Source organism: Rhincodon typus, chromosome 22 (genome assembly GCF_021869965.1).
Source record: "Rhincodon typus isolate 14 chromosome 22, sRhiTyp1.1, whole genome shotgun sequence".
NCBI classification, from domain to species: domain Eukaryota; kingdom Metazoa; phylum Chordata; class Chondrichthyes; order Orectolobiformes; family Rhincodontidae; genus Rhincodon; species Rhincodon typus.
Window position 1 is genome coordinate 30,822,451 of NC_063353.1, and position 27,973 is coordinate 30,850,423.

The window sequence follows — 27,973 nt, forward strand, 5'->3', positions numbered from 1 at the left end:
AATCAAGGGTTTATAGGGAGAAGGCAGGAGAATCGGGTTAAAAAAAATATATCGGCCATGATCAAATGGCCTACTTCTGCTCCTATATCTTATAATCTCTAAGATCTCATGGCATGCTCTCTTCCTTCCAGACAAGGGCAATGAGATTGTGGGTCGTGTCATGAGTACTCAGGAACGTGTACATTAAAAAATATTCTGATGTGCACTTGCGATGCCAAGGCATCCAAAGATATGGAGCAAATGCTGGAAAATGGGATTAGAATATTAGATGGCGGTTTTTGGCCAAAAAAGGTCAAAGAGGTCAACAGAAAGAACCAAAAGAAATAAAAAAAAGCCAAGCCTATCCAATTTTTCTTCCTAAGAACACCTGCTCATTCCTATCAACCTAGTGAATCTCCTTTCAACCACCTCTCATGCATTTACATCCTTCCTCAAATAAGGAGACCAAAACTGCACAGTATGAGAGATCTGGTCTCACCAATGCCCTGTGACTGAAACAAAACCTCTTTTGATCCCAATTCCTCCCATAGGATAAAGTTCAATTTGTCTGCTTGATTACATACTTATGTCTCATGTTGTAGATAACACTGCACCTCAAAATTTTGAAGTTGTTCACATGTTACATAATGCTCTATTGTATCCTTCCCAGCAAAGTTAACCACATTTTCCTACATTATGTTCCATTTGCCAGATTTTTGCTTGCCTACTCAATCTAGATCAGTCTGCATTCTTGCTATGTCATTCTTGTAACATACTTTCCTACTGATCTTTGTGTGACTAGCTTTTAATCCCCTCACCCAAGTCACTGATATAAATTCTAAAAAGTTAAGGGCCCAGCACAAACCCCACTTATATTTTCTGTCAATCTAAAAAGAATCATTTATCCAGACTCTGACTGGCAGAAAAAAAATCTTCTATTCACACAAGTATGTTTCCCCCTAAACATGATCTCCTACATTGCACAATAACCTTTTTGGAATGTTGTCAATTTTTTTCTGGAAATGAAAGGTGAACACATGAAAGGGTTCCCCTTTATCCACAGCACGTTATTTCTTGCATTCCAATAATTTGGTTGAACATGATTTCCCTTTCACAAAACCATGCTGACTCTTCCCAATTACTTGGGATTTTCAAATTGTCCAGTTATAACCTCCTTAATGTTTTTATCTAACACCCCTCCACAGACTAACCAGTCCATTTTTTATTGTTATCTGCCTCCCTCTCTTATTCAATAGAGAGGATATATTAGCTACTTTCCTGTCTAATGGAACCTTTCCAGAATCTAACATTAGAATGTAATATAAAGAATGTGATAACTAAATATTTAGAAAACAATGGCAAATTTAGGTAGAGTCAAAAGAAATCATATTTGACAAACTTAGAATTTTTTTGAGGATGCTGCTTGTAGCATATCAAAGAACAACTAGTGGGTATGGTTTATTTGGATCTTCCAAAGTCATTTGCTCAATCTCCAAATAGGACATTAGTAAATAAAATCAAATTGTGGGATTGGGGAATCTACTAATACAAATTTAGAATTGTTTAATGGACAGAAAGCGGTGAACAGTTAAAAGATCATTCTTAAGATGATTTGTATGTGGGCACCAATTGTAATATTTCCAAATTTACTGATGACAAAATTGGTTGGGAATGCAAGGTGGCTTCAAAAGGACTTGGACAATTAAATGATTCAGACTGAACATGTCAGATGGAATATTGTGTGAATAAGTATCAAGTTATTCACTTCCGTGGGAAAAAAAAGCAAGGGGAGAGTACTTCTTGAACAGTGAGGGGCTGGGAAATACAGGCGTCCAAAGAGATCTGGATGTCCTTGTACTGTGCGTCACTACAAACAAGCATGCAGCTGTCGTGAGCACTTAGGAAGGTAAATGGTACATAGATATTCATTTCAAAGGGATTCGAGTACCGAAGTAAAGATGCGTTGCTACAGTTGTATAGAATCTTGATGAAGCTTACAATTAGACTAGAATATGGTGTACAGTTTTGGTCTTTTCTGGGGAAGATTATTCTTGCTATAACGGGAATCCAACGAAGGTACATCAGATTAATTCCTAGGATGGCAGGATGCTTTAAGAGGAGAGATTGAGGAAACTAGATCTCTGTTCACTAGAATTACAAAGATTGAGAGGAGATCACATTTAAACTTCAAATCTTTACAGGATACACAGGTTGGATGCAGATAAGATGTTCCCCTGCTCATGACGCTAGAACCAAGATACACAATTTCAAAGGAAGCAGTAGGCCATTGAAGTCTGAGATGAGGATAAAATATCTCTCTCTCCCTGGCATTTAGCAGCTTCAACATAATGCCCCACTATCCAGAATCAAAACTGGTCTATCTATATAAACACTGTAGCTATAAGAGCAGTTCAGAGGCAGGAAATTTTGAGGTGAGTAACTCATCTCCTGATTTCCCACTGCTTGTCCACCATCTCCAAAGCATAAGTCAGGAGTGCATTGCAGCTCCATCAAACCTCAAGAGCAAGACCAATTGCAAGGTCCTCTCCAAGCCACACAACAGCTGGATTGGAATTATATAAACATTCCTTCATTGTCATAGTTTAAAATTCTTAATGCTTAACAGCACTGTTGGTGTACAAATCTCTCACACTGTGCCATGAATCGCAGCAATCGAACTAGACCACGCATTGTAATTAGGATGGGCAACAAATACTGGCCTAACCAGTGATATCCACATCTCATGAACCAATAAAGGTCCTCTGCTTTTCATAATTGTATCAGTGTTCGTCACATTCATTTTTAATCTATATTCCACATTCCTTACCTTCATTTTTTATTTACAAGTTTCCATGATACCTCTTCTGACTCTACAATTAGTGCAATATAATCTGCATATGTCAAGTTGTTGATCTTCAACCTGTGCTAGATCTTCTGAATCCCTAAAGACAGCTTAATTATATGGGTTGAACAGTTTCAGGGACGCATCATGTTCCTGATGCATTCTTTTAATTGGGAATCTGACAAGTTGCTATCAAGTCCCATCACTGCTAAATGATTCCAATACAGATTCTGAATTAACTCAGGTTACTAAATCCATAAGAAAAAAAACACTCGGGTTGATCTATCAATGAATTGAAGAATCGTGAAGGCACAGTAAAGTTGTACAGAACCTTGGTTAAACCATACTTGGAGATTTTGACAGTAGTCCTCCATAACCCCAAAAGCATATAAAAGGCCTTGGAGAGCATTCAGAAAAAAGTGGTGATAAGAGAATTGAGAGACCATACTATACATCAGTTAGGAAAGACTGAAAAGGTTGGAGGGCTGTTTTCTAGAAAAGATTGAAGAGCGTCCTGACTGCAGGTTTTAAGATTACGAAACGGTTGGATAGGGATAGATGCAGAAAAGAGACTTCCACATGAAGGCAGAACAAGGAATCATAAAATAAAATCAAGATGCTTAACGAATCCAACAGGGAATTCACATGAAACATCTTTAACAGAGAGCAGTTAGAATACAAAGCTCGTTATCACGAGGAGTTATTGAGTTAATAGCACTGATGCTTTTAAGGGAAATTCGATAAATACATGTAAGGAACAGTGGAAGGAAGATATGTTGATGAAGTAATAAGGCAGCTTGTGTGAAGAATAAACAAAGGCATGAAACATTTGGATCAAACAGCCTTTTCTCTATTATGAATACTGTTTAACTGAGCAAGCCATCTGCCAGTAAAACAGATTTCTCGGGCAGGACAGTAACTGTACAAACATACACAAATCTCAGTTTTCATTTTAATGTCATCATCTTACTTAATACCTTATTTTCCAACATTTTTCGTAATGAATTAGAATAAGTTACATTAGCATTAACCAGCGTGGAACTTGGAGCACCCCTGAAGCGCAGACTGAGGAATCAGAGGTGCAAATCATGCATCTCTATCACCTCCACTGGCAAGGTGAAATTACATTGTAACAAATTTATATTGGCAATTTTCATTATAAACCAACTGTTAATAGAGAAAATTAATATGGCGAAGCAAAGGTTTATCATGAGTTAGTGTTGGCAGATGCAAGATTTACAATGGCAGTCGAACACAAATATAGAAAACTTATTCCTCCCCACAGGTGGTCACAAAGATCAATGTTCACATCAGTTCGCTCACTGAGCAAAAGCTGCAGGTATAACTAAGTCAGTCAGGAGAGTGGAATAGAAGCTAAGGACGGTACAGCAAGTGGTCTCAGTTAATACATGCAATAACAGGTTAATATCTGTGTTATTCTTGGTGTTAGCCTTCTAAAACACAAGGATAGAAATGGTTACTTTCCCTGTACTGAAACACAATACATTGAGGGCTTTCTCTCTCCTTCGCTGTGGCCCTTGGATTTGCCAGAGTGATAACCCTGCCACTGTGACCTAACACTGAGAGGGCACACCATAAGAAAAAGAAAAAAATCAGTTCATGACTTCTTCTAGGAAGACAGCACAAGAAAAGATGACAATAAAATAAATGAGAATGCACAACAGTGATTAGGCATCACCCAGGTTGGCAGTGGTACCGAACAGGCACATCAGTTTCAGTTTTGATGTGGAGTTCTGAAAAAAAAAGTTCATCAACCTGAAATGTTAACTCTACTTTTTCTCTCCATTGGTGCTTAGATTTGCTAAGCATGTGCAGCACCTTCCAAGCTTTGCCCTTGTTTTACAGTTAATGGACAAACATATATCTCCCCATTTAAACAGTTATCACAATAACTTACTGACATCAAGAATCACAAAACCCATTACATGCAGATATAGGGCACAGAATAAACCCATTACTATCAGTATGGGCACAGTGAAACCCATTACAGTCTGGGAAAGGGCACAGTGAAACCCACTACAATCTGGTACTGTTCACACAAATGCACTACAGTCAAGTACTAGACACACTGAAATCCACTATAGTATGGTGCAGGGTACAGTGAAATGCAGTGTAAACACTGCGTATTGTCATTTTCTGTATTATTACTCACAGAACATAGAATAGCACAGCACAGTACAGGCCCTCGGCCCACAATGTTGTGCTGACCTATTATCCTACTCTAAGATCAAACTAACCTGCATTCCCTTCATTTTACTATCATCCATGTGCCTATCCAAGAGTCACTTATATGTCCCTAATGTATCTGACTCTACTACCACCGCTGGCAGTGCATTCCACGTACCTACCACTCTTTGTGTAAAGAACCTATCTCTGACATCTCCCCATACCTTCTTCCAATCACCTTATAATTATGCCTCCTCTAGTGGACAGTGAGGACACAAAGATCATTGCCAAAGGCGCAGCAATCTCTTCCCTCGCTTCCTGTAGTAACCTTGGGCATATCCTGTCTGGCCCAGTGGACTTATCTATCCTCATGTTTTTCAAAATTTCTAGCACATCCTCCTTCCTAACATCAACCTGTTTGACTATATCTGCCTGTTTCACGCTGTCCTCAATCGACAAGATCCTCTCACTAGTGAATACTGAAGCAAAGTATTCATCAAGGACCTCCCCTACCTCCTCCAACTTCAGGCACAAGTTCCCTCCACTATCCCTGATCGGCACTACCCTCACTCTGGCCATCCTCTTGTTCTTCACATAAGTATAGAACACCTTGGGGTTTTTCTTAATCCTACCCATCAAGGCTTTTTATTGTCTCCTTCTAGCTCTCCTAAGTCCGTTCTTCAGTTCTTTCCTGGCCAACTTATAACCCTCTAGAGCCCTGTCCGATCCTAGCTTCCTTAACCTTAAGTAAGCTTTCTTCTTTCTCTTGACTAGATGTTCCACATGTCTTGTCATCCAAGGTTCCTTCACCTTACCATCCCTTCTTTGCCTCAGTGGGACAAACCTATCCAGCACTCATAGCAAGTGCTCTCTCAACAAGCTCCACATTTCTGTTGTGCATTTCCCTGAGAACATCTGTTCCCAATTTATGCTCCGCAGTTCCTGCCTAATAGCCTTCCCCCAGTTAAATATTTTCCCATACCGTCTGCTCCTATTTCCTCTCCATGACTATAGTAAAGGTCAGAGTGTTATGAACACTATCACCAAAATGCTCTCCCACTGAGAGATCTGACACCTGGCCTGGTTTGTTGCCAAGCACCAAATCCAATATGGCCTCCCCTCTAGTCAGTCTATCTACATATTGAGTCAGGAATCCTTCCTGGATACACCTGATAAAATCTGCTCCATCCAAACTATTTGCACTAAGGAAATTCCAGTTGATATTAGGGAAGTTGAAGTCACCCATGACAACAAACCTATTACTTCTGCACCTTTCCACAATCTGCCTCCCAACCTGCTCCTCAGAGTCTCTGTTGCTATTGGGGGGGGGGTCTATAGAAAACTCCCAATAAAGTGACTGCTCCTTTCCGGTTTCTGACTTCCACCCATACTGACTCAGTAGACAAACCTTCCTTGACGACCTCCCTTTCTGCAGCTGCGATATCATCCCTGATCAGCAATGCCACTCCTCCCCCTCTTTTATCTCCCTCCCTATTTCTTTTGAAACATGTAAACCGCAGAACATCCAACAACCATTCCTGCCCCTGTGATATCCATGTCTCCGTAATAGCCACAACATCGTAGCTCCAAGTGCTCATCCATGCTCTAAGTTCATCACCCTTATTCCTGACACTTCTTGTGTTAAAATAGACACGCTTCAACCCGTCACAGTGACTGCAACTTTGCCCCATCAACTGTCTATCCTTCCTCACAGACTCTGTGCATGCTGTATCTGTCTGTACACCAGCTGCCCCATCCTCTGATCCGTAGCTCCAGTTCCCATCCCCTCGCCAAACTAGTTTAAACCCTCCTGAAGAGCTCTAGCAAACCTCCCGTTCAGGATATTGGTGCCCCTCCAGTTCAGGTGCATCCCATCCTTCTTGTACAGGTCCCACCTACCCCAGAAGGTATCCCAATGATCCACATATTTGAAGCCCTTCCCTCCTACACCAGCTCTATTGCCACATGTTCAGCTGCACTCACTCTCTATTCCTAGCTTCACTAGCCCGTGGCACCGGTAGTAATCCGGAGATTACTACTCTGCTTGTTCTGCCTTTTAGCTTCCACCTAACTCCCTATATTCGCTTTTCAGGTCCTCATTCCTTTTTCTAGTTACGTCATTGGTACCAATGTGTACCACAACTTCTGTAAGCTATTGATCTTAACCGATAGGTCAGAGACCACATAAGCGTGAACCAGTAACATGTGCCTCCTGCAAGCAAGTACCCGGCATAGGAAGATTGAGAAGCCTACCCTGATAAGCCAAAAAGATAATCTCTGAGTGCTATGGACATGGGCTATTGAATTGATTTTCCAGTCTTCTCTCTGCCTGTACATGTATGCAAGGGGAGTTTGAAAAGGGAAGCAGGGGTGGTGAGAGTTTTAACTAGTAGGACTATACGTTGACGATTCATAATTGTTTACCCGTAGCTAGAATCTATTTATATAATTAATACAGAAGCTTGGCGTGTGCCATTAATCTGGGTTGAAAAGACTGAAATTGGGGAATTCTGCACACTTGTATAAAATCATTCAATTGTGTGAATACTCCAGGAACAGCAGGACTCAAGTTCCAGTTCACTGCACTAATAAGTAACGAAGTTTTAGGGCTCGCTTGGGATTGGTTTTAAAAAAAAAGAGGAAATAAGGATTTGATATGGCATTGCAAAAATAATACAAATGGCAAAAAGAAAACAAGGTTAATTTGAGACATGGGACAGAGATAGCAGAATTGTCCCTGGCAACCTTAAGGGAACTTTCAAAACTCGGGTTGATTGTCTTGGTGGCCTAACTGGAGGTGGAACTGCCTGGTAAAGATAATTGAGGTAGTAGCTTGACATTTGGGTTTAGCAGAAAAACGAGATCAGGAGGAGAGAATGAAAAACTAGAGATGGCAGAAAGACAAGGAAACAGCAGAGAAAGACAGATGTGGATGAGAGATATGGAGGGCTTTTGCTTAAAGTGAAGATTTTTTTCATGTCACGCATCCAAGCACTTAACTGTTCCAAGGGATGCAGGGGCCACTTAAACTCTCTTGCTGCTGGAGAAGGATTTAGTTTTCCCTCCTGAGTGTTAGATGAAAATTAAAGTATTGGTAAATGAAATAGATGAGGAGCATATTCTGGTTCCATTGTACAAAGCCAAATTGAAGTGCGACTTGTGCAGTTGATGCAGTTAAGAAATGATCTGCGAAGAGAGTTGATTTATTCCTGGAGAATTATTTAGTCAGAGTGAAAGTTATAGCTTCACCTATAATCAGAAAAGTCCAGTTGAAGCTAAAGAGACTCAATAGTTTCAGGAACAGGTTCTGGACATTTTTCCATCACGAGTGGTGACCACAGCAATGGTTAAACAAAGTCCATCATTACAGATTGCAGTAATGCCACAAGCAGATGTTGGGGCAGCTTGTACTCTTTTTAAGAGCAAGGATAAGTCAGAGGAAGTGCTTGATATGTATTTGTTAATTTAAATCTCAGAAATAACCCAGAATTCACCAAGATGGTTCAGACAGTTCAGACAAACCGAGACTGAAAGAGGTCCAGAGTGTTATTGTACTGAAAAAAGCAATTATGAAGAGGAAGTGGCGACATCCTCACAGACCTATGGATGAAGAGTGGATGTTTGTTCATCAAATAGCTGTCTGTATCTTAGGGAGACAATTTTCATAGCACATAAAATTCCCACAGACATAAAGCAACACAGAAAATATAGACATCAAGAAACAGGTATTTTACATGGCCAAGACTTCATGAAGACATAGAGCAGTTCTGTAAACCATATTAGGTTGTAGGAAAACCTCAAGAGGTTATCAAAATGACACCTTTGATACCCAGAGATAGTAGGAACTGCAGATGCTGGAAAATCCGAGATAACAAGGTGTAGAACTGGATGAACACAGCAGGCCAAACAACATCATAGGAGCAGGATACCTATGTCAGTTTTAGAAGAATCGTTTAGTAGAATGTCAGTTGAGTGAGTAGGACCATTACCAAAAATGATAGCAGGATATCAATGTACCCTTACAATATGGATATGAAAACCAGTTTTCCAGAAGCTATTCTCTTGAGGACAATTACAACTAAGCTACTAGTGGAAAAACTACTGCAGTTGTTTTTAAGCTCGAAATGGACTACTAATTGAGATACAATCTGATCAGGGTCTAACTTGTTGCCTAAAGTTTTCTGAGAGATCATTAACAGCTTGGGCACAAAACAATTGCGTATCAACTACAGAGGAAGCTTTGGAGAGATGCCATCAGACTTTCAAAACCATGATTAAGACATACTGTCATGAATAGAGAGTTAGGGCAAAGAATGAAGTGGATTTTGTTAATTTTTTCATTTGATTTAGCAAAGCAACTTATCTGATAAACACCCTTGATCATAGGAAAATGAATCAGTCATATCACAAACATGTTGAAAATGTGTTATCATCGACAAGAGAATAAGGAGGAACTGGTGTGCTAGGTAAGAGAACTGGAAAATGACAAACAATAAGAGTCAGATAGAAAGAGGAAGACATTTCTCAAATCAAACCTCCTACAGTTCGATTAGCTAACAGAAATTTTGAGATGTCAGATACTGTTCTTGGATTTAGAGAAAGGAGAATGGGAGAATCTTGTAAGACATTGAGAAAGTGGAAGGTAATTGTACAGACATACTTCGATGTACAACAGCCAGGCATGATGCGAATGTAAAACAGTCAGGATGAACAGAACAGCATCCTTATTGGGTGAGGTCGAAACAGATTCAGAACATGCTGACCTCGACTGAAACTAATTGCAGCAGCTGGAATTCACTGATATCATTAGTTCCTAAACCAGAGAGATCAGCTAGACTCAGTACAGATTGTAGAAAAGTAAACACTGTCACACAGATAGATTCCATTGTTGGAAGACTGCATTTATAGAAATGAATCAGACATCGCCACTCCCAAGACTGATTTATTGACAGGGTATTGGCAAGAGCCAATAATATCAAGTGATAAAGAAAGATCCATGTTTGTTACACCAAATAGGTTATGTCATCATTGAGTGATGCATTTGGGTTAAACAATGTCGTAGCCACATTCCAGAGGTTTATGAACCATGTCATTTCTGAGTTTCTAACTACACAGTGTATTTGAATGAAACATAGTAGCACATAGGAACAGTACCTGAAACATGTAGAATACCTGTTTGAGAACTTATAGCTGGCTGCATAAGTTCTAAATTTAGCCAAAAGTGAGTTTGGAAAAGCAAGACTAACTGTCTCAGGACATTTTGTAGGAAAAGGACAAGTATCGCCAAAGTCAGCAAAAGCGGTATCTCTAACAGAATTCCCATTCCTAAAGTCCTATAATTGTTACAATCAGGTGCCTAACACCCCAAAACCCACCGCAGGCTGTTGGCCTGGGACCGGAAACCCATTACATTCAGGTTCAAGGCACATCAAAACTAACAAATGACTTGTCCAGGGCATATGGTGTTGGAATTTGAATTCAAAATATCTGTAATTAAGAATCTAATGACGACCATGACTCCACTGTCGATTGTCGGAAAAACCCATCTGGTCCACTAATGTCCTTTAGGGAAGGAAACTGCCATCCTTACCTGGTCTGGCCTAGATGTGACTCTAGACCCACAGCAATGTTGTTGACTCAACTGCCCTCTGGGCAATAAATACTGCCTAGCCAGTGACGCCCTCATCCCGTTAAAGAAAATAAACATTGAAACCCACTACAATCGTGAACTGAGTACACTGACACCCATTACAGTCTGGTACTGAGCAAACTGAAGAATCACTGGAGTCTGGTCCAAAGCACAGTGAATCCCATTACAGTCTAGTATCAGGCACACTGAAAACTGATTACAGTCTGTCAGCAGAACACTTACACCCGTAGATGTGTATTACCAGGTACAGTAACACCCAATACCATTCAATACACATGCCCATCAATATTTCTCAAATCTATTAACCAGTTATACAGGAAGGATATTATCAAGTTGGAGAGGGGTCACAAGAGATTTACCATGATGCTGCCGGATATAGAATGTTTGAGTTGTAAAGAAAGGCTGGATAGGCTGGGACTTTTTCCCACTGGAGTGTAGAAGGTTGAAAGGCGACCTGATGGAAATTTATCAAATAATGAGGAATAGATAGAGTTAATAGTAGTTGTCTTTTCCCTAGGGTGGGGGATTTCAAGACAAGGGGACACATTTTTAAGGTGAGAGGAGAGAGATTTAAAAAAGACATGAGGCAAATCTTTTACACAGAGAGTGGTTCGCGTGTGGAATGAATTTTTTGAGGAATGGATGCGGGTACAATTACAACGTTTAAAAGACATTAGGATAAACATATGAATAGGAAAGGTTTGCAGGGGTATGATCCAGCAACAGGCAGGTGGGACTAGTTTAGTATGGGATTATGTTCGCCATCGACTGGCTGGATTGTAGGGTCTGTTTCCATGCTGTATGACGCTATGATTATGTTTGAAGAGGTACATTGCTATCTATCACAGTCCAGCATTGTATCACAATGCATGAGATCAACAAAGCATTTCCCAGGAATTTAAAGATATCACAATTGTTCACAATCTATATAGGATAGCCCCAAGAGAATTGTGTTGATTGGTAATGTTCTAGCAGAAGTCTTAATCAGTTAACTAGTAAACCTCATAGCAGAATGCCAGTGGTCAGAGAGGATTGAGGGAAACCAGAGGCACATGTATTTGCCAAAGTGTGAAATTTATGCCACAAGAGAAACGTTTTGTACCATGGATTGGATTCTGTATTTTTGATAACCTGATGAAGGCTTTCATCACAATAAACAGAGCAGCCTTGTGTTAAGTTTTATACATCTGTGGATATCCTGATATAACTGTGAATTTTATGCAGCAGTTTCACAAGGAAATGACCACCAGAGTCACAAATGGAAGGACAAAGTGTTCAGCTCTCTCGAAGAGCAGAAATGACAGGAATTAAAGAGCTCACTCAGATACAGAGACATGTAAAACTAATCAAAAGAAAAAGAAAAAAAACTGGGTTTATGGCCAGAAGTGTTTTATTTCTCATCACTGGTCTATGAAATTGAGCATTCCAATTAGCCAAACAAATGCAAATTTCATTCTCCTCTCAGACCTTTGAACTTGTAGTAATGCTCAGTGTTTTCACTGCAATCAAAACACGATAACCATTACTGATGTATTTTTTTTTTTACTTCTGAACCACAGAGCTCTGAAATGCAAGTAAGTCCCTCTCATGCAGATATCAGTGGTATGCAACTATCAAAATCAGACAAACTCCAATCTTCAAAGGGTAGTCTTTTAACATAAACTAGTATCAAGCCATGCACCTGCTTCAATTGTGCAGTGATAGTTAAGAATCGACTCAAGACAGGCACCTAACACAATGTTTAATAAAACTTCCAATCTTATCGCACTCCAGGGTACATGTGAAATCAGGACAAAGAATTTCTGGACACAGTGGATTCCACAGAAGCTGATGCAGACTTGCTGAACCAGGTACAGCCACTGGAAGGACGGAGGGAAATGGGAATAGAAAAATTGTTTTTCCCCTTTCTTCTGGCATAGCACAGAAGGTGCAGTTACAATGAGCTAAAGGTATTCCTTCTGCGCTTTAAATCACATGATTATGTTTCGTTATATTCCCCAGCTAAAAAGCCTGTTGACCCAGCACTCTTCCTCTCACTCAGGTCTCCATCAGAGACCCATGCTCTGTTGTGCAATGGTCTTTCTATCTGACAAGCAAACACGGGGCACCTTTTTGACTAGGCACAAAGCAGCACGAGTAAAAGTACTGATAGTTCAGTCCAGCAACACGTTCTCCCACTGGAAAGAAATTTCAATAAAAGAAATAGCTCAGAAATAATGAGTTTTGAAGACAAATAATCTCAACGATAAATCACAAAGTTGCTCATATCGATTGAATATGTGCCATAGTGGTTATGAGTGATTCTCACCTCCACGACTGAAAGTGTTCGGTATTTCTTCCTTTCCACCCATCACCTGTTTCATCAGCACACCAATCTTTGGTTGCCTTTGCTTATCAGACGAGTCTACAGAATATAATAGGATATGGGTCAAGCAAAGGTTCCCTGAATATAACAGAACGTGGAAAGTTACTACATCAGCAGAAGTACAGAAAGAAATGACAAGATGCAACAGAGCTCAGAGCAGCAAACAGGTAAAATGCAGATCAGCAGAAAGGAAGCTGGCTGACAACAGACCAGAAGAGATTAACCTACTTCCTAAGTGTCACTCTTCATCCTGAGGAGCATGGAATAAGTCTATATGACATTCCACTCCCTTCCTATGATGATACTCAATACTCCAATGGCAGCCTAACCAAGGAATTTACACGATTGCTGTTGTATTCTATGCCTTTAGATGATAAAACCAAAGGCTTGGCTTACTTTTTTAAGGGCAAAATGGTTACTTTAAAGTGTTTAAAAACAAGAGGTATGGCCACAAGGTAAATAAGAGAATTCTTGGCCATGGTTCAGATCAAAGGGCTCAATGCACACCATTCAAAAGCCTCACCAAGATTAGAAAGTGTTTAATAAGATAAGATGACCAGTGTTGCATCAGTGCCCTATAAGTAGCTTTCCACTCACCACAGTATCAGATATCCTTTAATTCAAAGTCCAGCAGGTACAAGTAGAACAGATTGTATATCTTTGATCGCTTTGTAAGAAAGATCTCTCAAAGACACAACAAACCTGAGCTGTTCATGTGAGATGTGAATCCACCCAGAGTGTTGCGACCACCTGTGTCTGCATAATGTGGCATGGAGTTTATCACTGCCTGGAAATACTTTTCTTGTGCTAAACTGGAGGAGTCCGAATGAGAAGGATCTGAAACAAAAAAAAAATTTCTTGGTAAACGTTCCTTAATGACAGATGAACAAAAACAGCAGTTAACAGATTTGAATTATAGCTGTATTACTCAAATACCGACCCAAATAAATGACAAAATCACAAATCAAAACCATCAGACCACACCTCCTCAACCCTAAACCATATGTTTTATATCACCCAGAACAGTAGACCAAAGATTGGCATCTTACCCAATTCCCAAGCACCCACTCCTTTCACCACCACATTCTCACTTCCCACAGTCTGCAATGCGAACTGGCTCACACTTAACATGCACAACTCCAATGCTGATATCTGACTGTAATCTACAATACTCAGATTCTCGGTTGTAATATCCAGTTTCATTGACCTATTTCAGATATTACCTGCAGCTTATTCACACTTCTTTGTCCACACATTAACACACACATTCCCACTGTCTATAGCCATTCAGAGTTTGTCATGGAGGTTTACAGCATGGAACCAGGCCCTTCGGCCGAACTTGTCTATGCCATCCAGCTTTCACATTTAAACTAGTCCCATTTACCTGCATTTGGTCCATAACCCTCCATACCTATCCCATCCATGTACTTGTCCAAATGCTTCCTGAATGATGAGATTGTACTCGCTTCCACCACTATCTCCGACAGCCTGTTCCAGACACACACTACTTTCTGTGTGAAAAAACTGACCCTCTGGATCTTCCCTCTCACCTTAAACCTATACACTCTAGTTTTAGACTCCGCTTCCATGGGGAAAAGTTATTGGCTATCTACCTTATCTATGCCTCTCATGATTTTATAGACCTCTAAATGGTCACTCCTCAGACTCCTACGCTCCAGGCAAAGAGTTCCAGCCCGTCCTACCTCTCCTTATAAATCAAACCTTCCAGTCCAGGTAGCTTCCAAGTAATTATTTTCTGCACTCTTTCTAGTTTAATAACATCCTTTCCGCAGTAGGGCAACCAGAACTCCATGCAGTACTCCAAATGTGGCTTTACCAACGTCTGGTACAGCTGCAACAAGACATCCCAACTCCTATACTCAATTTGCTGACCAATGAAAGCAAGCATGCCAAAAACCTCCTCCATCATCCTGTCTACCCGTGTCTCCACTTTCAAGGAACAATGAACCTTTACCCCTAGATCTCTTTGTTCTGTAACATTCCCCAGGGCTCTACCACTGAATGTGCAAATCCTGCCCTAGTTTGAACTACCAAAAATGCAACACCTTGCATTTATCTAAATTAAACTCCATCTGCCATTACTCAGCCCCCTAGCCCGGCTGATCAAGATCTCACTGTATTCCCTGAAAACTTCCTTCACTGTACCAACCTTGGTATCATCAAACTTACTAACCATACCTCCTAAGTTCTCATCCAAATCACTCATATAAATGACGAATAACAGTTGACCCAGGACACACCACTGGTCACAGGCCTCCAGTTGGTAAAACTACCTTCTACCACCACCTTCAAGCCAATTTTGCATCCTATTGCCTGGCTCTCCCTCAATCTTGAGAGATTTAAGCTGACTCAACAGCCCACCATGCAGTACCTTGTAAAAGGCCTTGCTAAAGTACATGCAGACAAAGTCTATTGCACTGCCCTCATCTACTTTCTTGGTCACCCCTTCAGCTTGTACCACTCCCACTAACAATACTAGTTCAATACTTCTAATACCACACTCCCAGAGTTTGTAATGCTGAATTTCCACACTGATATCAATATAATGGTTAGTACCTGCAGCTGGTGCATTCTGGGACTTGAACAGACCAACGACACTCTTCCCATGCAGCCCAGCTGATCGCAGGAGCACAGCCTTTGTGCGTGAGTTCCGCCAACACACAACAGGGAAGCGGTTCTGTCTGTAACACCGTGAGATGCGTTGCATTAAACTGTCCTGTATGGTCTGTGGGATAATCAGGAGGCTGGGATAACTGAAATGAGAAAATGTGAAGCCAATGAAAAAAATATTCTGGTGACACCTCAACAGCCTGTGATTTGTCACACATATTAATACTATTACTGAGACACTGCTTTCAGATTCAGCAACTTTCCACTTCTTCATATTGGGCCATAAATTTACTTGGTGCATACAATCCTGTTTATGAGTGAGCTGCTGTGCTAATTACAGATAACATAATGGCTAATATTATGACAGAAACCGAATCCACATGGACTGAGACAAAGGATACAGAGGGATCAGTCACACAAATGGAATATCCAACTGAATGCCGAATAATGGAAGAAGAATATGCAGGCAATACCATAAAATGATAAAAGACAAAATAAACAAGGGACATTTCAAGTACTAAGTAAATTGGCAATAAGAACTAATAGGAAAAGAAATAGGAATAAAATGGAACAGAATCCCTACAGTGAGGAAGCAGACCATTTGGACCAGAGTCCACACCAACCCTCCGAAGAGCATCCAACCAGATGCACCCCCCAACACCCCCACCTTATCCGTGTAGCTCTGCATTTCCAATGGCTAACCCACCTAGCCCGACAATCCCTAGACACTATGGGCAATTTAGTATGGTCAACCTAGCTAACGTGCACGTTTGGACTTTGGGAGGAAACCCATGTGGAGAACGTACAAACTCCAACAGACAGTTGCTCAAGGGTGGAATGAACCCGAGTCCCTGGTGCTGTGAGGCAGCAGCGCTAACACTGAACCACCAAGCCGCCCATGCTGACTAGAAAAGGTAAACTTGGGAAAATATTTTAACACGGATGGAAAAGCAGTAGGAAATATTTCAAAAGGTATTGGAGTTCAAAAGATAGATGCATGAAGAGATTCAAGGTAAAATTGAAGCCAGAGAAATATTGTGTGCACAAACTGTAACAGTAAAAATGTTCTACAGACAAACAACAGAAGAAAACTCAAGATAAATATAAGAACAGGAAGGGTTGCTCAAGAGAAACTGAGTATATTAACATAAGTATCGAATAATTACCGCAGCACTATACTTAGCGGATTAGAAGAGATTACAAAAGGCATAACAACATTTAAGATCAGAGACAGAGATAACCGATAAACTAATCAAAAATAGGGACCCTGATCTGAATGGATTGCATCGCTGCATGTTGAGGGTTAGGAAAAAGACCCCAGAGAAACAATGACATGCACACAAAAATTCCTTCGAAAATTTAATAGCGTCGGGGGGCAAGTGGACAGCTATTATTATTTCTATATTTAAAATGTTAGTCCTCAAATGGGACCCAGAGTATATCCAGGAAACTATATACTCTATACAGAAAACTATAAACCAGTTAACGTCACTGGTAGGAAAGATAGGAGAACTTTAATAGACAAACATCCAGAAAACAAAAATGTAACAGTAGTAAGCACAGATTCCAAAAGAATTTTTAGAAGTAACAGGAAGAGAAAACTGAGATAATGTAGTTGATACATGTTTACAATTTCAGAAGCCTTCAATAAAAGGTACTGAAAGTAGATTTCCGTCAGAGCATGCAGGGTTGGCGGTTAAGTAACAGAATGGATAGCACGCTGACCACAAAGCAAACCAAAGAATTAAAGGTTCGATACTCAGTCTAATGGTATTTCATGGAGCCCAGTGCTAAGGCCACTATCATTTACAATTTGGAGACCACATCAAATTGTGGCTCTCGGCTAACATTGAGGAAAATATATGATACCATTATTAAATCATGTATCATGGGTGTGCAATAAGCAAATTAAGTGCAATAAGAGAGTGTGGATGGGAAGAAAAAGATAACAACATATGCTTAGAAAATAAGCTTCTAACATGAGGTGAGTGAATGGAGGTATGGATTACTAAAAGTAAAAATTGTCTAAAGTAGAATTATGGGGAAATAAGACCACGACTGCGGTTCATTCCCAAGGACGAAAGTGAAAAGCATAATAGTTATGTTTAGATCTTGTTTATTCTGCTTTTGGAGCACAATTAATAGCTCTGGATTTAAAATATTCACAAGAAAGGTATCAGAACTGAAGTCAAGCCAGGTGGAGGTTTAACAGACTGAATGATTACAAAACACAGATCTTCATTGAAAGACTTTAAACAGATTAATACTCCAGATATGACCTTACTGATGATATTCTATTTTTAAACTCCAACCCCCAGCAATAAAGGGGAAAATTTTACTTGCTTTCTTAATTATTTGCTGCACTTGCATGCTAACATTTTTGTGTTTCATATGCAAGAACACCCACATGCCTCTGTGCTCCGCTTGTTTTTGTTTGAGTTTCACCATTCAGAGTCATACAGCATGGAAGCAGACCCCAAAGACACAACTTGCCCATGCCTACCAGGTTACCTAAACTGAACTAGTCCTGTTTACTTGAATTTGGCTCATATCACCCTAAACCTTTCCCATCCATGTGCCTAGTCCAAATATATATTACATGTTCTAACGGTACCCATCTTTATGACTTCCTCTGGCAGTTTGTTCCATATATGCTCTACCCTCTTGTGAGACAAAGTTGCTCCTCAGGTCCCTTTTAAATCTTTCCCCTCTCACCTTAAACCTATGCCCCTTAGCTCTGCACTCCCCCACCCTGGGGAAAACACCTTGGCCATTCACCTTATCAATGTCCCTCACAATTTTAAAAACCTCTATAAAGTCATTCATCAGCCACCTATGCTCCAGCAAACAAGTCCTAGCCTCTCCAACCCCTCCTTAGAACTCAAACCTTCCAGTCTCAGTAAATCCTTATAATTCTTTTTTGCACCCTTTCCAGCCTAATAACATTCTTCCTATAGCAAGGCGACCAGAACTGTATGTAACACTCCAAATGTGACCTTACTAATGTCTCGTGCAGCCATAATATGGCGTCCCAATTCTTGTACTCAATGCTCTGACCAATCAAGGGCAAGTGTGTCAAATGCCTTCTTCACCAACCTGGCTACTTGTGATGCCACTTTCAAGGAGCTATGTACCTGCACCCCTAGCTCTCTGTTTGACAAGGTTCCCCAAGGGCCCTAACATTAACTGCTTAAGTCCTGCCCTGGTTTGTCTTACCAAAATGCAACACCTCACATTTATCTGCATTAAACTCCATTCCCCATTCCTTGACCCACTGGCCCAGTTGATCAAGATCCCACTGTACTCCTAGAAAACCTTCTTCATTGTCCACTATACCACCAGTTTTGGTGTCATCTGCAAACTTACTAACCATATCCCCCAAATTCTCATCCAAATCATTGATATAACATGACAAACAACTGTGGACCCAGCACTGATTTTTGCTGCACACTGCTGGTCACAGGCCTCCAGTCTGAACAACAACCCTCTACTACCGCCAAGCCAGTTTTGCACCCATTTGGCTAACTCTCCCTGGATCCCATGTGATCTAAACTTACTAACCAGACTATCGTGCAGAACCAAGTCAAAGATCTTGCTAAAGTCTACGTGGACAATGTTTGACATTCTGCCTTCATTCACCTTTTCGGTCACCTCTTCAAAATACTCAAATCAAATTTGAGACATGATGTCCTACACAAAAAGCCATAATGACTATCCCTAATCAGTCCTTGCCTTTCCAAATGCATGTAGATCCTGTCTCTCAGAACCTTTCCAACAACTTATCCACCACTGACATTGGGCTCACCAGTCTGTAGTTCCCTAGCTTTTCCTTGCAGCCCTTCTTAAATAATGGCACAATATTTGCCATCTTCCAGTCTTCCAGCACCTCATCTGTGGCTGTTGATGATATAACTATCTCTGATAGGGTTCCTCCAAGTTCTTCCCTAGCTTCCCATAATGTCCTGGGATACACTTGATCTGGTCACAGTGACTTATCTAACTTTGTGTTTTAAGACCTCTTCCGTAACGTGGACTCTTTTTCAAGATGTCACTACATATTTTCCCAAGTTCCTAGCTTCCATGTCTTTCTCCACAGTAAATATGATTGAGAAATATTCATTTAAGATCTCACCCATCTCCTGTCGTTCTTCATATAGACAGCCTTGTTGATCTTTAAGGGGCCTTATTTTCTCCCTAGTCACTCTTTTGGCCTAAGTATACTTGTAGAATCTCTTTGGATTCTCCTTTAGCAAACGCCATCTTCACCACCCAGTCTACCTCCACTTTCACGTAACGATATATCTGCACCTCCAGGTGTCTCTGCCTGGCAACACTTCACAGTACTCTACTATTAACTGTATAAGTGCTGCCATGGTTTGCTACCAACATGCTAAACCTCACATTTATCTAAATTAAATTCCATCTGCCATGTCCTGGCCCATCGGTCCATCTGATCAAGGTCCTACTGTACTCTGAAATAATCTTATCCACTGTCCACTACATGACCTAATTCAGTGTCATCTCCAAAATTATTAACCATGCCTTCTATATTCACATCCAAATTGAAAAGCTGTGGACCTAGAACAGATTCTTGTGGCACACCACTGCTCACAGGTATCTTCGGTTTCTGGATTACTCGTGCAGTAACACTACCAATGCCATCAAGTCCCATAATTTGGAGGCACTCGTGTCTTGACACATTAGAGCACTGTACAAAAATACGCTAAATCAGTAAATTCAAAGCAATTAAATAATCCACAAGCCATCCTCCCGTGTCCCAATTCTCCCAGAATCCCCTACACACACTATTCTCAAATCTCTAAATAAATCTCAGCAGTGTGACTCAACTATGTTGTCATATATTCCTGAAATCAGGGAGTGTGAAAATAATTTAAAATGTTCTGGAAATAACAAGACTGAGAAATCCATAAATATGGGCTGAAGTGAGCTAAGAACCTGATGACAGCTGCAAAAATGGAGTGACAAAAAAAGTTGAAAACAAAGTACAAAAGGATTAACAACGTGATAAAAACCAAAATAGTTGTCGCACTGAAAGAGACAATGGAGTAATGGTGCCCAAAGATTGAGAAATCACTAATATTTAACTATTGTTATTCAAACATGCTCAAAAATAAAGAGGGAGAAATGTCAGAAACTTAAGTGCTGTTTAAAAATGAATGCAGTTTCAAACATTTTAAAATCATAAGGAGGTGTTGCTGAAGGTCCAGGTAGAACAGGTTCCTGGTTCTGACACCTTCTATCATAGGATTTGAAAGAAATTAGCATAATAATTGAGTCTTGTACGGATGTTTCTCAGTTACAGGGTTTGAGCCAACAAAGGACTGGCAAAAGCAAATGCATTTTCATACCAAATGCATGTCAATCTTATTTCTAATGCTAGGAAATGTTTTGAAGTATTGTGACATCAGGTGAGGAAACATTAAAAAGCAACCATTAAACATTTCTGCATTGCACTCAAACTATTATTCATTTCAGGCAATTTAGAAATTAATTTGTCGAAATTATAATTCCTGAAAATGTCCAAACGTAATTGAAATTTTAAGAAAACTCACCTCCTGCAAACACTATACATGCGATTCACTGTGGTTATTCGGAATGGCTCATTCTTCGATCTGGTCAGACTGTTACTCAATGTGCCCAAGCCCAGGCGCTGGTAGTCACGGCAACAAGCTCGCTCTACCATGTGGCTCATGGTAGATTTATCTGATCTAATGGTGGTGGAAAGTGTCAGTGCACTCTGCTCCAGCTCCTCTGAAACTACAAGCAGAAACAGTGTCAGGAGTGTGTGAAATCAGTGAGGAAGCAGATGAGCGGTTTCAGATACAGACACATGGAGCACTGGGAGCACCACCATGTAGGGTACATGATGCCTGCTACATGGTCTGGGCTGACACAAAGAATGCAGCATCATCAGAGGGTCAGTGCAGTACTCTCTCCATATTGCCCCCTCCTCTGACACTGCAGCAACCTGGCGATTGCAACTTCCAAATAGTAGGGCACTCGAGCAACAGAGACTGTTCCAACCGTCTAACTTCCAGCAGTAGAGACTTTCCAATAGTTCAGTACTTCGAGTCTACTGCAAATCTGAAAGTATGATACTCTCTTAGCACTGCACACCTCCAAACAAAGCAGCACTCTTGCAGCACTGTTCCCCTTGACAATGCAGTTTCTCCCTTAATGCATCTCCACGGACACCTCAGTGAAGCCCCTTTGGCAGTGAAATACTCATGCAGCCTTTCCCACTTCTCTATCCCCATCACTGATTACTGAAAAATATTGCACACTGTTCCTAAAAAGTGCACAGTGCTTTATCAGCCTATATCTTCAGTGATCCATATATCCTCAAACAGCCCCTCCAACACCTCACCATCTTCTCAGTATCGCACAGTACAGAATGCAGAACTCATGCGATGAGAAGCATCTTCACTCTCCACCAAACACTATGCCCCATTTCTCAAAACCTGGATCCAGTCCAGACTGACTACATACCAGAGATTTGGTCCAGGTTGTCAGCATGTGGAGGTGTGGCTCGCTGGTCCCAGGTCGGGGGTGTATATTTCTTTCTAGTCACATACTGCCGTCCAATTGTTTTCTTTGCATTCTTCATGATATTCTTGGACATGGTTCTGTACAATAGGAAAAACTTTTAACTTAAAAGGGATGGATTTCTCCTGATGTTTGGCATTCGATTAACTGAAAACAATCTATAAATTGCAAAGTTCTGATACAGATCTCAAGCATGCCCGAGAGTCTCTGACGTCACACACTGTAGCAACACAACATTGCTAGACCCAGGGCTATGCACATTACTGCTTCAGAATCCAGAAGAAATCCACCTTAAGTTTAAAATATACCAAGCATGGGAAAGCGCACAGTACACATCTGACAAGAGCACACCTTTAGTGCCCTGCACCATAGAGGCTCAGCCCCTTCCCTTGGGCTCAAATATCATGGGATTCAGGACCCGCTCCTGTAATGGCACTGAGAGGTGTATTTTGATGCCTTTAACCATCTAAATGTGTATTTTATTTCCCCATGGATAAACAAAGAACAGGAATTTTAAATTAAAACCTTTTAGTACCAAATATCAAATAGGTCAGTGAGCACAGGGATAATGGGCAGAAGGCATAGTTTTGAATGAACTGAACTTGAGCAGCAATGGAAATCAGAGCATAAGAATACACAGTGTGGAGCTGGAGGAACACAGAAGGCCAGGCAGCATCAGAGGAGCAGGAAAGCTGACTTTTCAGGTCAGGACCCTTCTTTCTTGCTCCTCTGACGTTGCCTGGCCTACTGTGTTCCTCCTGCTCCACACTGTGTTATCTCAGACGCCAGCCTCGGCAGTTCTTACTATCTCAGAGCATAAGAATAGTTGTTTGAAGACACTAAAGGTTTTAGCAGATGAACTACAGAGCACAAGAACAAGCCATTTGCAAGAGGTCAAAAAGTAGGTGGAGACATGACGGCATGAAGGAGAACAAGGAGTGGGAAGCAGCTTTTTGTGGGGCGATGGTGGAAGGGGGCCTATTGAGGTTGGGGATGTGGAAGAGGTGATGAAAGAGACTGATGGCAGGGAAAGCAGATAAAAGGCACGACATCGGAGGTTTGGAGGAGTTTAATTAGGAGAAGCTGATTTAGACACTTTTGGGTGGGTGGGAATGTTACAGATGTGGTACTGGCAGAGGCATTTTTTTTTTGGATGGGTGTTGCTAACATGGAAGTTTTGGGGAAAAAAAAATACATTAAATTACTGGACTCCAAATTTGAGTTGAATTACACACCTGTACTTAGCTGCAGGATAGAAACTGCAAGTTTTTTCTCTATCCATGCTATGTACTATTCATCCTCACAAGCCACCACAGGCAGGAACCTGGTTAGCAGGAGTTTGAGAGAGTCAGGGAATGCCGAGTAAATGATGAGTTCTTCAATCTTTAGATGTTAATAACGTGAAACAAGAGCTGGTTATGATTTGGTGGCAGACCATATTCAAAGCGCACAGCACTGCTATTGAAAGCTACTCCTGCAGAGTTGGGTTCATAATTATTTACATATGCCCTCTCCAGCTCACCTCAGCGATGGATTCTTCTCCTTCTGCTTCGGTTCTACGATTTGCTTGAGTGACTGACCCACACTGAACGCAAAGGTGCTGTGTACATACTGTGGGTACCTCAACTTATGGATGTTTTTTCGAAATAATTCCACCATTTCAGATGCCACCTCTTCATCAAAAGCAATCTTTATCAACTGTTAAAAGATATGAAAAGGAACAGATCTTGAAATGACAAATGCATTGAAGATATAGGACGCCCCAGCAAAGATGTCTCTCTAGAAATTATACAACTTACTGTATGATTTTTCAGTACACTGGAAACATGTAAAAAGAGAAGTGGTGGGATGGAATCTATTTAATTTGGAAAGTGGATAAATTATTTTTTACCCTGATTGCATCTCTGCAAAACAGTTACCTTTATAAAATAAGAGAGGAGGTTGTTGGCTCATCTGCCCCAACCAACTCTAAACACAAGCTGTAAACAGATAGAAACTACTCTCTGAAAGGGGTACAACCACAGAACAGAGTTTAGCAGAGAATCAGATGCACAAATAAGAAAAAATTAGGAAAACAAAACAAATGGGGAATCATTATGGATTTGAGAAAGTATATTATGAAGAGAAGACAGACTGCTTAACCTAAGAAAGCAAATCAAGATGTCAACAAAATGCAAAAAATGCATTTAATTTTCTACTAAATAAAACATACAGGCTGTTTTTAAAAGTAAATCATTTAAATTTTTTATTAAAACTAAGCATAATAAATCAGTTTTCTATTTTTGCAATTAAGTTTTGTTTCACATCAAATTAAAAATTGTGTTCATTATAAAAATAATTCTGATGGATCTTTTTTCTTTAAGTCTAATAGAGAAAATATCTAGTTTTTTCAGGAATTGAGTAAAACAATTAAATTTATAGTCATTTGGTAGTTGAGAACTTGAGTACTACCGTGACCCGAATCAATTTGCCTAGTTTAAAATTTAAACAAAGCTTCGTAGTTAGTTGTCAATCACTATTAACTGGTGTATTCTCCAAGGCAACGCCTCTACAAGAGTCCACCTACCAACCAGGCAGCACCATTCTCTCATACAATATAAACATTGGTTTCCTCTTAAACTGGTATTCTTGCTAACAGTCTTGACTAAAAAATGAGAAGCTTTAACAAAATGCGCATTATCAGCAATATTAAGTTATATTCATGTTTGTGATCTGTATAGTAGACAGACTAGAGAAAGATCGCACATGCCTCCCATCTCAGACCTCCTAATCTATGGAATACAGACCGTCAAGCAGACGCATCAGGTAAATAAGAGATCACAAGGAGCATTGGTCAATGGTCCCGTAGTCTTACCTGAAAAGTGGAGGAACGCAATTGGAGCTTATCCTGGAAATCTTGGCCAGTGCGTGACGGCAGATTAATCTTCTTCTCTTTGGTGAAAGAGGCAACAGGGAATGAACGAATCACAGTCTGTTCCCCAGCTAACAACATGAAAAGAAAAATGAAACACTTCAAAAATCCAGGGCCTCCTTACACTAAAAAGCAAAACACAGGCATGGTTTACATTAACCCAATGTCTTCGATCAGATTCCAGCCTGTAACTTTCTCCCAGATATTCTTTATTCCACATATAAAGAAGGGATGGTGGGACAATGGGAACGTCATTTTACTAGTAATACTCAAGCTAAATGTACTAGGGATACGGGATCAAATCCTACCAAGGCAGACAGTGAAGTTAGAATTTAATTAAATCTGGAATTAAAAGCTGGCCTAATGGAGATCACTTTCAATTGCTGTAAAACCCAACTTTCACCAATGTCCTTGAGGAAAGGAAATATGTTGTCGTTACCAGGTTTGGCCCACATATGTCTCCAGATCCACAGCAACGTGACTGAATCTTACTTAGCCTCTGGGCAATTAGAGATGACCAATAAATGCTGCATTGCCAGTGATTCCCACATCTCATGAACAAATTTTAAAAATGTAAACTCTCCTAAATCGGAATTAAATTTTGGCCTGTAACCCGCTCCTAAATATCTGTTATTATACATATAAATGTGGCTGACCTTTGCTGTAACTCACTCCTTTGGTATCTGTCATCCTGCATATAAATTGCCCTAACCTCTAAATTACAGCCTCGTCTCCAAGTCTCATAATTGATGAGCTGTGGCAGGCCTGTTTCCAATTTCTTACCTAGTGTTTCCAGGGGTACCCCTTTGAAGATAATGCGGTAGGTGGTCAGGAAAATGGCACCTTCTGCAGGGAGGATGGGAGGACCTCCCAAAGAACCACTCACTGATTCCTCTCGTCCATCTGGCATCAAGCACACTCGCAATCCTTCCATTACCATTTCCTCTCCAATCAGCAGTGTGGGCCGCAGAAGTTTAGGCTTAAGTCAGAACCAAATGAGAGCACAAAAGAAATTATTAATGACCAAAGAAACTCAATTTGAGGCATATAAACAAATTGCTTCTACAGCCGTCAGATTGAGACTTGATAATCAATTCCATATCATTTTGAGGCACAACACCTACAGAAACATTCAACCTTCTGCTCAATTCTGATGCATAGATGCAACAATTGGATATAAACTCTGCTAAATATAGAACCTGGTATAACTGGTATAATTGTCTGGACAGTCAGACAGCTCACTGAGAATTGTGAACATACTCACCTTCTGAATAGGGGGCAGGCGTTTGCTTTCTCGATGAACAGCATCCAATGTCTCAATGTGCATCTGCACAATGTCTGCAGAAGGAGAAACATAAAAACTGTGAAACAGAGGTCAAAATAAAGAATGAAACCCAGGCAACACATACAGTATGGCAGAAATGGAGACCAATTCCACTCATTGACAACAAAATCAGAAATTGCTGGACAAACTCAGGCTTGGCAGCATCTGTGGAGATGAAGTTAACATTGAGTTCAGTGAACTTTCTTCAAAACCCACCAGTTGGTAAGTCTGAAACAAGGATGCATGGATATCAGATTTAGAGAGAGCTGGACCTACATTTACATGTTATGATCCCAGCTAATAATGCCGGATATATCAGATTCCAGAGTGAAACCTGGCTTGATAGACCATATGTTTTATTTTGGCAATTTGGTCGCTGTAGTGGTCATTCATTGAACAAATTCACACAAGGCTGTTGATGTAATTTTAAGAAAAGGACACAAGTTCACTCCACAAAAGAAGCAAAACAAAAACCCATTTACTCCTATTCTAGAACCAATTTATATGGACAGCTGGTTTGTTTTGCAGAGTGATGCCAACCGTGTAGAGTCAATTCCTGCAATGGTTGAGATTATCATGAGGATACCGCTTTCTCAACCTCTGGTCTCACATGAAGTGTGGGAACCCTCAAATTAAACCACCACCAGTTGTCTCTCTCTACGGCCCTTTCAGACGATAGTGTCTGTACTGCACAAATCCATCAACACAAGCATATTAAGCCCTGCCAAGGGTAATACAGTACTCGTTAATTTCAGAATAAATTCCCCTTCACACTGATCCATAAGCATTGGATGGATGCACTTTACTGTCAAACAGGGCCAGTGAAAGCTTTAGTGGCACAACAGCAAAGCATTTATGACCCTCAACACTTTTCACACAGAGATGGGTGAATATCTAAAGCTAGAAAATCTCAGTTCACCTGGTAAATTGGCATGCAGTGCTTTTAAGTGATCATTACTGACACCGCTCTCCGTACAAACTTTATCCACAAATCTGTTGATGAATCGAACCACTGAATTTGCCACATCAGACGTCTCTGCATCCTCAAACCCACTTTCAGTATCATAGCTTTCTGCCACACTGCCTGCAATACTGTAAAGTGGATAAAGTCAATCAAGGCAGAGCATGGAGTTCCACAATAGTATGATCAGAAATTACATCACTAAATACAAGCTAATATAACTCACAAAGGTTATAGACCACTTGGAAAATCTGTAGTATTGCAGATTAATTCAGCCTTTTAACAAGTGTTTCAACAGAACTTTATACTTGTTTTTGATATTAATTTTCAAACTTTATCTTCTTTGGCTGGAAAACTTAGCCTGCAAGTAACTACAAATGGATGCTGGAATTTCACTGATTGACCAGTAAAACAGGCTTGGGATTCGCTATCCCCGTGACGCCTGGTAAAGACCAATGGTCTTCCGCCTTCAGTGACCAGTAACACAGGCTGGGAATCGATGTCCGAGAGTGACCGTTAGCACAGACTGGTGCTTCACTGTCTGGAATTGACCTCT

The 27,973-nt window shown here is 40.5% G+C and overlaps 1 protein-coding gene across 1 annotated transcript in view; it reads right to left on the minus strand.

The window, feature by feature from the left end:
• Positions 1-27,973, minus strand: part of sbf1 (SET binding factor 1) — a 178,119-nt gene that overhangs the window by 15,482 nt on the left and 134,664 nt on the right. Inside the window, exons 20-29 of the mRNA XM_048609970.1 lie at positions 27,376-27,548; positions 26,397-26,470; positions 25,916-26,111; positions 25,076-25,203; positions 23,744-23,919; positions 22,165-22,301; positions 21,228-21,432; positions 15,601-15,797; positions 13,726-13,860; positions 12,967-13,062 (exon numbers count right to left, since the gene is read on the minus strand). Coding sequence (XP_048465927.1) covers positions 12,967-13,062; positions 13,726-13,860; positions 15,601-15,797; positions 21,228-21,432; positions 22,165-22,301; positions 23,744-23,919; positions 25,076-25,203; positions 25,916-26,111; positions 26,397-26,470; positions 27,376-27,548 — 1,517 coding nt within the window. The remainder of the gene's footprint in view (positions 1-12,966; positions 13,063-13,725; positions 13,861-15,600; positions 15,798-21,227; positions 21,433-22,164; positions 22,302-23,743; positions 23,920-25,075; positions 25,204-25,915; positions 26,112-26,396; positions 26,471-27,375; positions 27,549-27,973) is intronic.